At 53.2% G+C, this 15,482-nt stretch overlaps 1 protein-coding gene across 1 annotated transcript; it reads left to right on the forward strand.

Annotated features, from left to right (window-relative positions):
* The first annotated feature begins 5,935 nt into the window (after positions 1 to 5,935).
* On the forward strand, positions 5,936 to 6,580 carry LOC120653361. Its single transcript, XM_039931119.1, has one exon. The coding sequence runs from the start codon at positions 5,936 to 5,938 to the stop codon at positions 6,578 to 6,580; it is 645 nt and encodes a 214-aa protein (XP_039787053.1).
* The last annotated feature ends 8,902 nt before the right edge of the window (positions 6,581 to 15,482 follow it).

Genomic DNA, 15,482 nt, shown 5'->3' on the forward strand with positions numbered 1-15,482 from the left:
GAGCACCACTTCCTATTTGCTGTTGAGGGTGGCGCTGATCTGCAACGCCTTGTCGTCGGGATGACTCAGGTCGAGGGGCACCTTCTTGATACCTTCGGCGGGTTCGAAGCTGCCCGCGTGTCGGTGTGTGGAGTCCAAGGCCTCGCTTGCCATCTTGTCGAGGGTGGCTGCGAGGGTCTCGTCCTCCGCTTGAGCCTCCACGTGCTCAACGCACTCGACGTCGCACTCGTAGGCGTGTTCGAACGAAGAGCCGATGGTGATGACACCCTTTGGACCCAGCATCTTCAGCTTGAGATAGGTGTAGTTGGGGATGACCATGAATTTGGCGTAACAGGGATGACCAAGAATGGCGTGATAGGATCCCCGAAACCCCACCACCTCAAAGGTGAGTACTTCCTTGCGGAAGTTGGCTGCCGTGCCGAAACAGACGGGTAGATCGATCTGGCTGAGGGGTTGGACTCGCTTCCCCGGCGCGACGCCATGGAATGGCGACTTGCCGGGGCAAAGCTTGTTCAATCTGATCCCCATGATCTCCAAGGTGTGGGCGTACATGATATTGAGGTTGCTGTCTCCGTCCATGAGCACCTTGGAGAAGCGAGTGTTGCCAATGATGGGGTCGACAACAAGTGGGTACCGTCCCGGGTGTGGGACGTAGTCGGGGTGGTCCTCGTGGCCAAAGGAAATGGTGTCCTCCGACCAATCAAGGTAGGATGGCGTGGCCTTGGTGATGGAGAAGACTTCCCGGCGCTCGCGCTTGTGCTGCCGAGAGGTCATGTTCGTCGTCGGTCCTCCAAAAATGAAGAAGGCGTTCTCCACCGGGGGGAACTCATCGTCTCCACCTTTGTCGCCAGCATCCTTCTTCTTGTCCTTATCGCGATGCGCGACGCGGTTGTAGTACTTCTGGAGCATCTCGCTTTGCTCGAGGGTGTGATTGACCGAGCCCTTGTGGTAAGGACACGGCTTCTTGAGCATGTCGTCGAACAGGCCGCCTCCGCCTCGAGGGGGGCCTCGAGGTCCTTTGCGGTCCGGGGCAGCGGCGAAGGCCTCATCGGAGTCCTCTGCCTGTCCCGGTCCACGCTGGTTCGGTGGGGCCGGCTTCTTGCCCTTCTTCCCCTGCCTTTGTTTCTTAGTGGAGGCGTTGGTCTTGGTGTTGCTGCCCTCTGCGGGTGCATCTTCCTTGCGCTTATTCGGCTTGTCGTCGAAAATGGCACCAACGGCCTCCTCGCCGGCGGCGTAGTTGGTGGCAGCGTCGAACAACTCGTTGGTGTTGGTGGGACGGCTTCGCACAAGCTCGTGCACCAGGTTCCTGCATGTCGTGCCCTCGAGGAAGGCGTTGATGACCTCGACATGGGTGACGCTGGGGAGCTTGGTGCATTGCTTGGAGAAGCGCCGCACGTAGTCGCGCAGGGACTCATTGGGCTTCTGGCGGCACCCTTTGAGGTCCCAGGAGTTCCCGGGGCGCACGTTCGTGCCTTGGAAATTGCCCACGAAGAACTTGACTAAGTTGGCCCACGAATGCTCGAGCCACGTTCGTGTGGAGTTAGCAAGGTGAAGGGGGAGGTTGCGGATGATGACCGCGTCGTCCGTCGCACTGCCCAACTAGCATGCTAGGCGGTAGTTGTTGAGCCAGACTGCGGGATCCGTCTCCCCGAGTACTTGACGAGGGTGGTGGGCTATCGAAAGCGCGGGGGAAAAGAAGCGGTTCGAATCTCCCGGCTAAACACACGGGTGCCCGGTGGCTCCGGTGACTCACCCCAGTCGTGCTCGGGGTCGAAGCGTCCACCCCATTGTGGGGTGTACTTCCTGCCATTGATGATGTTGCGGGCGTCGCCGTCACCGTCGTGTCCGCGCGTGTCGTGGAGTCGCTCCCTTGCGGGAGTCTTTTCGATGCGGTTGTGCACCGAGGGTGCCTTCGCACCGTGCGCTGCAGTTGCCTTTCCCTTCCCTCCTGGTGGAGCGTGCACCGAAACCTCATGGTCTTGGCGTGCAGTCCCACCGGCCTCCTTCGGGGCTATCGAGCGCATGCGAGACGCAGAGCTCTCGGCCTGCTGCACTGCAACTTGCTCGATGAGCACCTGTGCCTCGTGGCGCAGGTTGCGACCCAAAGGCGTCGACGGCTCGGGCATTGCTTAGAGTAGGTAGGCCGCAGCGACGAGTTTTTCACCTTCCGTTTTCAGTTCCAGAGGTTTGTCGACGTTGTCGTCGGCTAGGATTCGCTCCCGGGCAACGCGTGCCGCCGCCTGGGCATGTGCGCCACGCGCGGTGAGCTGCAGGTCGAGTGCGATGCGCAGCTCCTATGTCTGCCGACGCTGCTCATCGAGCTTGGCTTGAAGCTCCTTGAGCTGCGCCAGCTGTGCCTGCCACGCCGCCTAGCTTGACGAAGAAGAAGGGGTCGTGGCCGGCACCACTAGTTGGTTTGCCTGCGTGTCCGCTCCGCCATTCCCGTCATTGCCCGGAGCATTGTCATTTTGCTCATCCGCGAGCTCAACCATGAAGCACTCCCGAGTGGGATCGTAATCCCCCTCGCTGGAGTCCTCGGAGCAGGTGAGGCAGTGAGCCGCCGCGAGCTGGAACGAGCAGAAAGCGTTGGGGTCGCGGACCCCGGAGTAGTCGTTGGCCTCCTCGGCCGTAAAGTTGTCCATGAAGAAGCTAATGTCGTCGGCGATCGAGCTCGCCGTCTCGGGGTAGGAGTCGTCAGGAGATGACGCGATGAGGTTGCGATCGACAGAAGGTGATGACACGGCAGATCCTCGTACTCGACGAAGTTGGTGCTGGATGAAGAGGCGTAGATAGCAGCGTTGTGCATCCCAAAGGGAAAGGGTGACGGCGAAGTCGCGCCCCCCATGGGAGGCACTAAAGCTGCAGTCGATGACGGTGCCGGCATAGATGACGCCGGGGCACGTGATGACGAAGCGATGGCCCCATCAGCCGCGACGCTGAGCTGCGACATGCCAACCTTGACCCACGTGGGGGAGCGGAGGCGTGCTGCCCGGCACCGCTCCATGCGTGCTTGTCGCGAGTGCTAACCTGAGCGCCTGTTGTGCCGGGCTGGTGAAGTCGGAGTGTCGGGGTTGCGTCTGGGCGAGAGGAGCTCCATGAGGTAACCATTACCGGTTCCTCTGAACTCAAGACTCCCGAACCAAATCACGTATCCCGCTAGGAGCGGATCCGAGGTGCCCATTGGAAATGGGTTGGACCTGCTCACCATCCCTGGAAATCAAATGGGAACAAAAGAGAAAGTGTCACGTAGCACTGCCCCTACCTGGCGCGCTAACTGTCGGTGTCCTGACCCGGCGGTCTGGACCCAACTAGTGATGATGCTGCGTGTTTCTCGTCCCAGATGTTGATGCAAGAGGCAACACAGTAACACACGGGTTAATCCTGGTTCCGGTCGTGGGGCCGTACGTCCAGCAAAGGGGTGTGCGAAAGCACTGTACTGTCTTGCACCGGGGGTGCCTATAGTAGGGGGTACAAGCGAGGCGAGAGAGGAAGGAAAGCTCCCAAGTCTCTGCTAGAGGAGTTGATTGAGGCGAGTGCCAATGTCGGGGCTCAGAGGAGCGTATGTGCTCCGTGAGTTGCACTGAGTGGTGTGTTCTACCGAATGGGCCGACCCCCTGAAATAAAGCCAGCCTCCTCCTTTTATAGACACAAGGAGGGATGGTGTACATGCACAGGGGATCGTGGAAGTCGTCGTCTTCTCCCCGAATCGCGGGGGTGCAGTGGTCGAGCACTGTGGGAAGTACACTGTGGGGTATGGCGCCTGGCGTGGCAGTCGTCCTGGGCATCTTCCATGGTCTTGCGGAGATCGCGCCGGCATCCTGGCAGCTCCAGCGGGCGGCGTGGTCGCTACTGTGGGGTGTACAGTCCTCTAGGCGTGGCATGGCGACGTTCCGAGGGTCCTGCAGGCCAGGGTCCTGTATATACATGTGCGCCAGCGGTAGTGGGGCACGTGGCAGTCCCGGACCCCTCCTGGGCGGAGTGCTAGCGCTTGCGCTTAGGGGGTCCGGGAGGCACATGGAGGTCCCGGACCCCTCCTGGGGGAGGTCCGGGCCTCCGGCTGCTAGTGCCGAGCATCCCTCCTCGGGGGACATGTGGCAACACCGGACCCTTCCCCGAGCGGGGGGCGGGTCCGGGGTCGTTGGTCTAGTGAGGTGGAGCTCGGACAGCAGGAGTTGGCAGAATAGTAGTTGGAGCTGTGCCGAGCACGTCTTGTACCGCGTCGCATGTCCCCACGGTGTTGCCACAGCGTCCGGGATATCGGAGCAGTGACCGCAGTTGGTGGACGGGACTCCGGTCACAGCCACTGTGGGGAATGGCGGCCTGACGCCGTCTGACCCGGGCGCTATGGAAGAGTGGTTGGCATTTAATGCCTCCGTACGACGGGCGGGTGAGCAGAAGGGCCGCTTGTCCTTTCCGTCGTGGGGTGGCCTCGAGCGAGGCGGAGACGATTCGCCCCGCTCGAGGGGGGGCTCGCTACCCTCGAGCGAGGCGGAGACGATCCGCTCCCCCGAGGGCAGGCCCGCTACCATCGAGCGAGGCGGAGGAGCGGGGCGTGGTCGAGGGCGTCGGCGGGGAGTCCTTGAGCGTGGCGGAGATCGCCCCGCAGGTCCGAGGGGGGTGCGGATGGGCTGCACTGTATATGTGGGCCGCGTGTTGGGTTTCTTCGAGTCCTTTCCTCTCTCCCGGATTGGAGGGAGGCTGTAGGCCTTCGTGGGCCCGGTTGCTTAATATGTGTTTGCGTTTTTAGGGTGATTTTAGTCCCCTGATTAGGGTGCCCCTAATCATGGTACCCGACAATATTACAGGGAAAAGTCTATTTAATCCTCCTTATCAACTTAAACCCTTAAACAATTTTCAAGCTCGCTTTACTCTCTCAAACTATTTTATTTGGTTCAATCTAAACTTAAATGAGATTTTTTTTAATTTTCGTTACTCCACATGTAAGCTGAGTATCATATAATAAAATTTTATAAGGTGACTTGTAGCACGATGTCCTACAAACTCCCTGAAAAATACATAAGGATTTTTCACAATTACTTTACATACAATTTTGTCTTTTTAGGATCATGTACCCTGCAAATGTATTTTCAGGGGCGGGTAGGTAACGTACCCGCCCCTGCAAATAGCTATTTTTAGCTGCGGAAAGCAGGGGCGGTTGCGACATCCGTCCCTAAAAATGCTTTTTTACCCCCCTACAAATCGTTTTTGTAGTAGTGTGTAATAAAATAATCATGAATAATTATTAATGTATACTTATAGCATAGAATATCATGTTCTTTATCCGCTCACAAAGTTTGAACTTAAACTCAACCTTATGCATGAAGAAAAAAAAATCTCATTAAGTATATTGTTCAGGGAGTAAATAAAATGGTTCGGGGAGTATAGATTAGTTTTGTTTACAGGTAGCCCTGGAGGTGAAAATGACTAAAGTTTGTAGTTTCTCAGGGGCAACTTGTAAATGTTATGTCAATTTTCAATGTAATTAAGAACTAGACAAAAGCATGCAATGAAATGGATCATCAAGTGCCAATCCGTTTAGATTGTACGTTTTCAGGCGAATCATTGTGCAATTTGTGCTAGTTTCATATATATAAATAGGTTCCTTTGGTAATAAGCAAAAAAACAATGAAAATAAGATGAGACGATTTTACTTCGGTTCATAAGTCATAACAATATATTAATTTATGGCTAAATGTCAGCAAAACGTAAATGATTTAGGTGAGGAAAAGAAAATGAGTGACACTGAAATTAGTAGCTCAGCATCATCATAAAGGCCACGAACCATTAACCAAACCCTTCTATATACTCCTACATACAACGAGGCATTGAACCTCCATGATCACCCACTCTCTACTTACCACAGCTGCCTACCACTTCACCTGCACCCTTCTCCTACCTCTCTTCCAAGTTCCAACCACCCAGCACTTGCCCTCCGATGATCCAGTCCACCGGTGCCATGGGCGGCAGCGGCGCCGTCGGCAAGCCCCCGTCGCCGCGCCTCCGCTGCGTTCTCATCTCGTGCGGCATTGGCAGCATCCTGGTCGCCGCCGCCCTGCTCGCCGTGACGCTGACCGTGTACCGCGTCCGCGAGGCCGTGATGACGATGAACGCCATCTCCCTCAAGGACCCCGTCGCCGCCGCCGCGTATTCCTCGTCGCCGTCCTCGTCGACGGCGCCGCCGCTCCTGAGCCTGACGGTGGTGGCGGACGTGTCGGTGAAGAACCCGAACGCGGCGTCGCTGCGGTACGGCGCGACGGAGACGTCGGTGTACTACCGCGCGCGCCAGGTCGGGGAGGCCACGGGGCCCCCCGGCACGGCGCCGGCGCGGCGGACCGTGCGGATGAACGTGACGGTGGACGTCGCCGTGGGCGCGCTCCTGGGGGACCCGGCGTTCCTGGGGGACGTGGCGGCGGGCGCCGTCGCGGTGGCCACGGCGACGCGGGTGCGCGGGCGCGTCGCCGTGCTGGGCGGGCTGGTGCGCCGCCGCGTGGTGCTGGAGATGAACTGCACCGCGACGATCGCCGTCGCCGACATGTCCATCGGCGACCAGAGCTGCGACCAACGCGTCCGGTTGCGATAGACGATGAAGGTAGCAAGCGCGCTGGATCGACGTGCATCGCCGTATGACTGATGATGTCAATACTGATAATAACGTCGATCGTCAGCTTGTACTCCATATGATTTAGTATCCGTAGATGATGATATTTGCACAGCTTGGGATGCACGCAATGGTGATCGGCGCGGCTCCGATCCCCTCCGCGTTTTCTGCGCACAGGTCGTTAGAGAGAGAGAGAGAGAGAGAGAGAGAGAGAGAGAGAGAGAGAGAGAGAGAGAGAGAGAGAGAGCAACAGACATGCCGTCGGACTCCGAGCGAATAAAGTCGTTTCAGGAATTCGGAATCCGGACACATGCCGTCGGAGCCGAGTGGGAAAGACAGGGCATGATCGCATGGTCGGCACTATAAATAAAACACACGATCGAAGCTTTTGTCTTCCCTTCGTACCATCCGTGCGAACCAGCAATCCACTCGATCTCCCTGATTCCTCTCCGCCTCCGATCTTTGCATTGTTGGCTCCACGAACAACAAACCAGAGTCAGCGTACTGCACCATGTCTTCGGTGGCGGGGATGCTAGGGCTCCCGCCCGGCGTCCACTTCCGGCCAGATGACGACGAGCTCGTCGAGTTCTACCTCCTCCCGCGCGCCCGCGGCGAGCCGGCCCCGTTCCCTGTTGGTGTGGTCGTCGTCGACGACGACGCGGCGGGCAGCACGCTGCCGTGGGAGCTGCTCGAGCGCCACGGCCGCGGCGCCGAGGACGAGGCCTACTTCTTGGTGCGCGGCAGCGGGGACGGCGGCGACGGCCAGGATAAGCGCGGCTGCGGCGGCGGCGGGACGTGGAAGTCCCAGAAGCGCCTCGCCCACGGCGGCGAGAAGGTGCGCTGGAGCCGGCACAACCTCAACCTGCACATGGGCCGTGGGGAGAGCAGCGGCAGCGTGGGGTGGGTGATGCACGAGTACGCCCTCACCGACCCGTCGTGCCCGCCCCTCAAGATCTGCCATGTGGCTTTCACTGGACACGGCAAGAACCGCAAGCGCCTGCCGGTGCCGGGCGGCGGCGATGCCGTCGACGACCAGACTGAGGAAGAAGAGTCTAAGCGGGCGCGCGTCGCCGCCGGTGGTTCTGCGAGTTCGGGTTCTGGATCGACGACGACGGTGAATCAAGACTACTACTCCGGATTTGTTGGGAACTCTTCTGAAGAAGACCAAGAACAACCCAAGCAACATTCGCTGGAGTGGATTATTAGGGAACTTTCCAATGACGACATGCTGGAAAGCTCTTTCCCATCATCGGTCGATCAGAACTTCTTCCAGCAGTTCGCCCAGGCGGTGGCGCCAACAACAGAGCAACAAGCAGCAGTGCCCGAGCCCGAGCACGTCATGGTGACGCCCCTGCCGGTGGTCAACGAAACCGCCGGCATGGTAGAGCTACAGGCGTCCATGGCGCCGATGGAAATCGCCGCCGGCATGGCAGAGCTCGAGAACCCGTATTATCAGCCGATGATGACCCAACCGGAGTTCTTGGCGCCAATGGGGGTTACTCCCGATGAATCTTGTGGCTTGTCACATATCGGCGACATGGAGCCCGGAGCACAACAGGATTTCGTTGAGTGGGATGGCTTCCTGTTCTACTAGCTAGATAGGAGTATAAGAGATCATCAACTACTTGTTTCCGGCCGGCGAGGAACTGACGAACTGTCACCGCATGGTCTGTAGCTGTAGCCTGTAGCAAAGAAGCTGCAGATCTTCGACCTTTGTAGCCCTGCTAGGTGTTCATTCCAGCGGATGTAATGTAAGCAGGTTGTATACTGTGTTCCTCTTTTTTCGTATTTATTTGTATCGAAATCTTGTTTTGTGACATCTGTACCTAGAGCTAGAATCACTCAGTTGTGGTTGTTTTTCTATTTTCGAGTGATTTGGTTGTTTTCCTCACTCGGGACAACTGATCTCTGAAGCTAAACCTCTCTGGAGTCAAGAAGTACTGAATTCCTATGTGACTCATCAGGAGGCCCAAACTCTTATTACACAGTTGGCTGTTAAGAGCCCTAATGAACATGGCTAAGATCTGCATCAAGGGTTAATCAGGAAAGACCAGAAATTATGGGTGGGCACCAATTGTGCTATCAGAACCAAAATTATTGCTGCATTACATGACACAGCGGTAGGGGGTCATTCAGGAATTCTAGCAACATAATAACAGATTGAAGAAGCTGTTCTATTGGAAAGGGCTTAAACTAGATGTTGACAACTTTGTCAAGCAATGTGCAGTCTATCAGCAGGCAAAGAATGAAATGATCCATCCTCCTGGCCTTTTGCAACCATTACCAATCCCCCAAGGCGCATGGCAGGAAATTACAATGGATTTATAGATGGACTTCCAAAATCAGAGAGGTATGACACTATCCTAGTGGTAGTGGATAGATTCTCAAAATATGCACATTTTATTCCATTGCATCATCCTTTCAATGCTCAAGTGGTGGTCCACGCTATCTTTGATAATGTTGTTAAGTCACATGGCATCCCCAAAACCATTGTGTCTGATCGGGCAAGGAGAACCTATTGGCAGCACAAAACAGAACCAAAACTCAAGCTGATAAGAACAGATCAGACAGAGAGTTCCAAGAAGGGGATCAGGTCCTGCTTAAACTGCAACCATATGCTCCATGTTCAGTTGTGAACAGACCCTGTCTTAAGTTGTCTCTCAAATATTTTGGCCCATACAAAGTGTTACAACGAGTGGGGAATGCTGCATACAGACTGCAACTACCAGACAGTGCTCAGGTACATCCCACTTTCCATGTCTCTCAGTTGAAACCATATACTCCCAATTGCACTCATGTATTCTTTAAATTGCCTAAACTGGTGGACCTGGAGCATGAGAGTCTCAAGCCTGAGAAGATGCTCCAGCGTCGTCTCGTCAAAAAAGGGAACACTGCCATTCCACAGTGGCTCGTCAAGTGGACTCATCTACCTGAAGACTTGCAACATGGGAAGAGGCCATGTTTGCCCGCATTTTCCATCTGCACCTGTTTGGGGCCAGGCAGGTTCTGCAGGGGGTGTTGTCATGGCTGGAGCACCACCAAGGAAGGCGGTGCGCTGGCAGTGACAGAAAAGCATAAAAGAAGTAGTGCGTGTGTGGTCTTATGACATGTGTGAAAGAGATGTAATTTGTGTGGAATAATTGCTTGATTAATTGGGAGATACACATGTTACATATATAGGGCTGAGAATAGCTTGGGGCTAAAGGAAACCCCGAAACCAAATCTACTCAGGACTCTAACTAACCATATCTCCCTAACCAAACACAGGGCCAGTCGGCTTATACATGCCTAGCGTAGGACCCACACACAAGTGTATACAGGATCTGTCTAACACGCCCCGCAGTCAAATCGTCGGGTGACCGAACATTTAGACTGGACCTAAACTCCGTGAAGACGGATGAAGGCAACACCTTGGTGAAGATGTCGGCAAACTGAGATGTCGTCGGGACATGAAGAACACGCACATCACCAAGTGCATCGCGCTCCCGAACGAAATGAAGATCGATCTCCACATGTTTGGTGCGCTGATGCTGAACGGGATTGGAGGACATATAGACAACACTGATGTTGTCGCAGTACACCAAGGTTGTCTTGCGCAAAGGAGTGTGCAGCTCAGACAGGAGTTGGCGTAACCAGGTGGCTTCAGCAACTGCGTTAGCGACAGCTCGATACTCAGCCTCTACACTAGAGCGAGAAACAGTGTTCTGATGATTGGACGACCAGGAGATCAGATTATCACCAAGGAAAACAGCATAGCCTGAGGTAGACTTGCGTGTATCTGGACAGCCAGCCCAATCAGCATTAGAGTAGACCACCAAATCTGACTGAGTAGAGGGGCGCAGGAACAAACCCATATGTAACGTGCCACGAACGTAGCGCAGGATGCACTTTAGAGCAGTGAGGTGAGGCTTCCGGGGATCATGCATGTGAAGACAGACTTGCTGAACCACATAAGAGATATCTGGCCTGGTGAAAGTAAGATACTGGAGGGCACCAGCAAGACTGCAAAAATCCGTAGGATCTGAAACAGGAGCACCATTAGCTGACAGCTTCGGATTCAGGTCCACAGGTGTCGAGCAGGGCTACCAATCTGCCATGACAGCCCGCTCAAAGATCTCAATCATGTACTGCCACTGAGAGAGAAAGAGATCGGAACCCACTCGTTGGACCTGCATGCCAAGGAACTGATGAAGGGCACCAAGATCCTTCAGTGAGAATTCCTGTTGAAGAGAGGTGATGGTGCGCCACAGAAGACCAGCGGAGGAAGCCGTCAGAACAATATCATCAACATTTAGCAAAAGATAGACCACATCCTCGCCACGATGATAGAAGAATAGAGAAGTGTCTGACTTAACTTCGACAAAACCAAACTGCAGAAGATGTGAAGCAAACCGGCTGTACCATGCACGAGGCGCCTGCTTAAGACCATAAAGTGAGCGATTAAGCCAGCACACATAGACTGGATGTGCGGAGTCCTCGAATCCAGAAGGCCGAGCGCAGTAGACCATCTCAGATAGATTGCCTTGCAAGAAAGCATTGTTGACATGAAGCTGATGAACAGGCCAGGAGTGTGACAGAGCCAGAGATAGAACCGTCCGAACTGTAGCAGGCTTGACCACCGGACTGAAGGTTTCAGCAAAATTAATTCCAGGACGCTGAGTGAATCCACGAAGTACCCAACGAGCTTTGTAGCGCTCAAAGGACCCATCAGCCTTGAATTTATGCTTGAAAATCCACTTGCCGGTGACAACATTACAATGAGGTGGTCGAGGAAGGAGATCCCAAGTGTTATTAGACAGGAGGGCAGAGTACTCAGCTTCCATTGCAGCACGCCGATTGGGATCAGCGAGGGCGGCACGATACGTCCGAGGAATCGGTGATAAGGGCGCCGCATGATACAGGGCCGGCAGGCGAATGCCACGCTTGGCCCTAGTGACCATGCCATGCTGGTTGGTCACAGGGTCGACTCGTACGGCGCCACGAGGGAGGGGAGCAGCAGGTGCAGCCGGGACGGGCGCCGGAGCAACAGGCTGAACCGCGGGGCGCCGAGAGTACACCAAGCCGAAGCATCCCAGTGGCGGTGCAGCATCAGGACCACTGGGGGAGGACGAAGCCGTGGGTGACGACGGTGCCACGCATGGCGCAGCTGAAGTCGGTGAAGGAGCCGCGCATGGCGCAGCTGAGAACGTCAGGGCCGCGCGTGGCGCCGCAGAGGGGGTTGTGGCCGCGCGTGGCACAGCAGAGGGCGTCCAGGCCGCGCGTGGCACAGCAGAGGGCGTCATGGCCGTGCGTGTCGCAGCGGGAGACGTCGGTGCTGCGCGTGGCGCAGCTGGTGCATGGACCGCAGGTGGCGCAAGAGGAGGTACATCGCCGGGAAGGGTAGCAACCATGAGGGACTGCATGGTGCTGTCATCAATAGTACCTGCAGGCAATAGATGCGGTGATGGTGGAAAAGGAATGACCACCGGATTAGTGAACTCGTCCAAAAAATCGAAATCCGCATGTGAGGGAGAGGGAGATGTTTCCGCAAAGGGAAAGGAAGTCTCCTCAAAAATCACATGGCGAGAGATGATGATCCGATTAGTGTGACGGTCAAGACAGAGATAGCCCTTGTGGTGAAAAGAATAGCCAAGGAATACACACAAGGCGGAACGAGGAGCGAGTTTATTGGTGGCGGTGGCGGAAAGGTTAGGGTAGCACTTACACCCAAAGACGCGCAGGTTGTCATATGACGGTGGTGTCCCAAAGAGGGAGAGATGCGGCGTAGAAAATCGAGCGTCTTGGTGGGTAGAATATTCAGGAGATATGTAGCAGTGTTAAGTGCGGCAGCCCAAAACCTGGGGGGGATGCTAGCCGGAAACAGAAGGGAGCGAACGACATTATTAATGGTGCGAATAATGCGTTCAGTCTTACCATTCTGTGGTGAAGTATGGGGGCAGGACATGCGCAGACGAACGCCATTGACGAGGAAGAAGATGCGCGAGCTAGAGTTATCAAACTCTCTGCCGTTATCACACTGAAGGCCCTGCACACTGGTGTTAAATTGTGTGCGCACATAGGCAAAGAAATCAGACAAAGTGGAGAAGGTGTCAGATTTGAGGTGGAGAGGGAAAGTCCATAAGTAGTGAGAGAAATCATCAAGAATAACGAGGTAATATTTATGACCCGAGACACTAGTTACTGGCGAGGTCCAGAGATCACAATGTATTAACTCAAAGGGGCGCGAGGCGCGGGATGATGACATATGAAAGGGAAGACGAACATGACGACCAAGTTGACACGCACGACAAATAGAGTTGCTAGCATTTTTATTAAAATGAATGGCAGAAGAATGTGCTAATCTAGACAATACTTCATGACTAGGGTGCCCGAGACGTTGATGCCAAAGCGAGGAAGTGCTGGACGCAAGGAGGGCGGATGCCGGAAGCTGCAACGGATAGAGAGGTCCAGAGCTGTTACATCTGATGATCTCGTTCCGAGTGGGAAGATCCTTCACAAAACAACCAAAGGGGTCAAATTCCACAGTGCAGTTATTGTCGATAGTGAACCGGTGAACGAAAATAAGATTCTTAATAAGGTCAGGAGAAACCAAAACTTTATTAAGATGGAGGTTATGTTGAAAGTGCATCTCGGCCCCTAGTGTGTTTTGGTGGATTGATTGACACCACGATTAAAGGACTAACTATCTTGTTGAGTATATGAGCAGGAATTGATTATCATAATTGTAATCTATGTGATGAAATGAATCAAGATTCAAGACACATGCTCATATGACAAGATGAATGACATGTTCTAGTATGATAATATTAACAAGCAACAGCTACCATGGAAATTGGGATATGTATCAACGATAAAGAATTTATTCGTATATCCAAATGAAGCTTGTTGATGTAAGTGGAATTCAAAATGACAAGCCAAGGTATTGTGAATGAGACAAAGGTGTATGCTTAGGCATAGTCTTACAATTGGAGAAACTTTTCATAAGGAATGTATGAGATAGTTGATGATCAAGCAAGCATGAAAGAAATGATGTTCATTGTAATGGCAAAATCAATGTGAGTTCAAGAGGGCTCTTGAGGATAAATGGATGGGATCGAAAGGCGTGTTTCTAGAGGCTATGTAAGCAAGGCTTGGCATGAGCAAAGAAACCGATAATGATCAAGTCCAAGAATTGTAAGAGACATGGAGAATTTCATATTGACAAGTGTCATTCATTAGAGAAGAAAAATTGCTTGTGAATCAAAATGGATTTCATTATAAGTTAAATGTAATACAAGCCAACATGAAGCAATATGTGATGCAAAGATGAAGAGTTGGAATTCGGGAAAGGTTTTCTAGGTACTAAGCTTGGAGAAGGGCAATTGTGGTTGTGCCGAGGAACCAATGGTAGGGTGACGAAACGTTCTTTGGGTTCAACTTGAAGAATCTTGGTCATGTGTGGTGTTCATGTTGGCAAGTATCAATCTTTCTAGAATCTTATTGTGAAGACGGTGACTTGAACTAGAAGTGGATTTCATTCAAGGATAAAGGTTCAAGGTCATTAGCTCAAGGAAGATGTGCTCAAAGTAAAGAAGCCAAGTTGGATGCATACCTCAGATTGTGATTGATCAACACACGGCATAGGATGAAAAAGAGAAGCTCAAAAAGTTGAAATATAATTTATCTTTGATCTTGAGTTTAGGTATGCCGTACTATCAAGAGGGATGCATCACAATGGTCTTTGGTTTAGTCTCAGTGCTCAAGTAACCCATGTGAGTTGAGAGAGACACAAAAGCCTCACGTACACATTTTAACATTGCTGCTAGGACAAATCCGGAAGTTCCGGATTTGGCACACGTGGCACTAACGGCTAGTTGGTTTGAAAACCCGGAGGTTCCGGGTTGTAGAATCCGGAAGTTCCGGGTTCTAACTGTCACATAATGGCTAGTTTTGTTGGGACCGGCTATTTATACCCCTTAGCCCCCTCCTTGGTGGGCTGCTATTCCAGGCTCTATTCTGTTGATTGCTGGTCGTCCCAAGAAGCTTGGTAGCCATAGTTGAGCTCTCCCCAACCTCTCTTTGTGAGATTGTGTGATTAGTGTATATCCTTGAGTTGGGTTGAGAGAGTGAATGCTTGAGAGCACTAGAGAGCACAGCAAACCTTGAGCACTTGAGATTAGCCGTGATTTGTGTGATTCACATTCGTTACTCTTAGAGGTGAAGCCTCCTAGACGGCTAGGCGTCGCCGGCTAGCTGCCAACGATTGTGGTGAGCAGCGGCAAGTTTTGTGTCGCACCGATCTTGTGCCACGAAGGCGCGTGGTTATATAGTGGAAGGAGGAAATAGCTTGACCTTGGGGTCAATATAAGCTTCCTCAATGGAGACTAGGATTCACACGTGGGTGCACGGGGCGAATCTGAACTTCGGTGAAACAAATCCTTGTGTTCATTGCATTTACATTTGTTTTGTGGATTTGAGGAGCTCTCCATTAGACACTTGTGTCTTGGAGATATTGTTGTTTCGTATGTGCAGGATCTGCGTGAACCTTCTCAAGGAACTTCTCTGAGTAGACTCTACAATTGGGGTTTGAATTTACATTCATTTATTAGCACTACTCTTATTGTATTCATTCTGTTCTGAGTGAACTCGGAAGTTCCGGATTGACAAACCCGGAAGTTCCGAATTGACAAACCCGGAAGTTCCGAGTTCACCTACTGTCTAGCCCAAATCCGGAAGTTCCGGATTTTAAACCCGGAAGTTCCGGGTTTGGCAGATAGTCAATTTTATCCGCTGCGTTTGAGTGAAAATTTGTAGGTGCGCCTATTCACCCCCCTCTAGGCGACATCACGGTCCTTTCATATGTGGAAGGACAGCACTGCTGGTGGAGACCACGGGAAGGAGACTC

This window comes from Panicum virgatum, chromosome 1N, assembly GCF_016808335.1.
Source record: "Panicum virgatum strain AP13 chromosome 1N, P.virgatum_v5, whole genome shotgun sequence".
Lineage (NCBI taxonomy): Eukaryota > Viridiplantae > Streptophyta > Magnoliopsida > Poales > Poaceae > Panicum > Panicum virgatum.

Coding starts and splice junctions, on each gene's coding strand:
- LOC120653361 (XM_039931119.1), top strand. CDS start 5,936: ATGATCCAGTCCACCGGTGCCATGGGCGGCAGCGGCGCCGTCGGCAAG.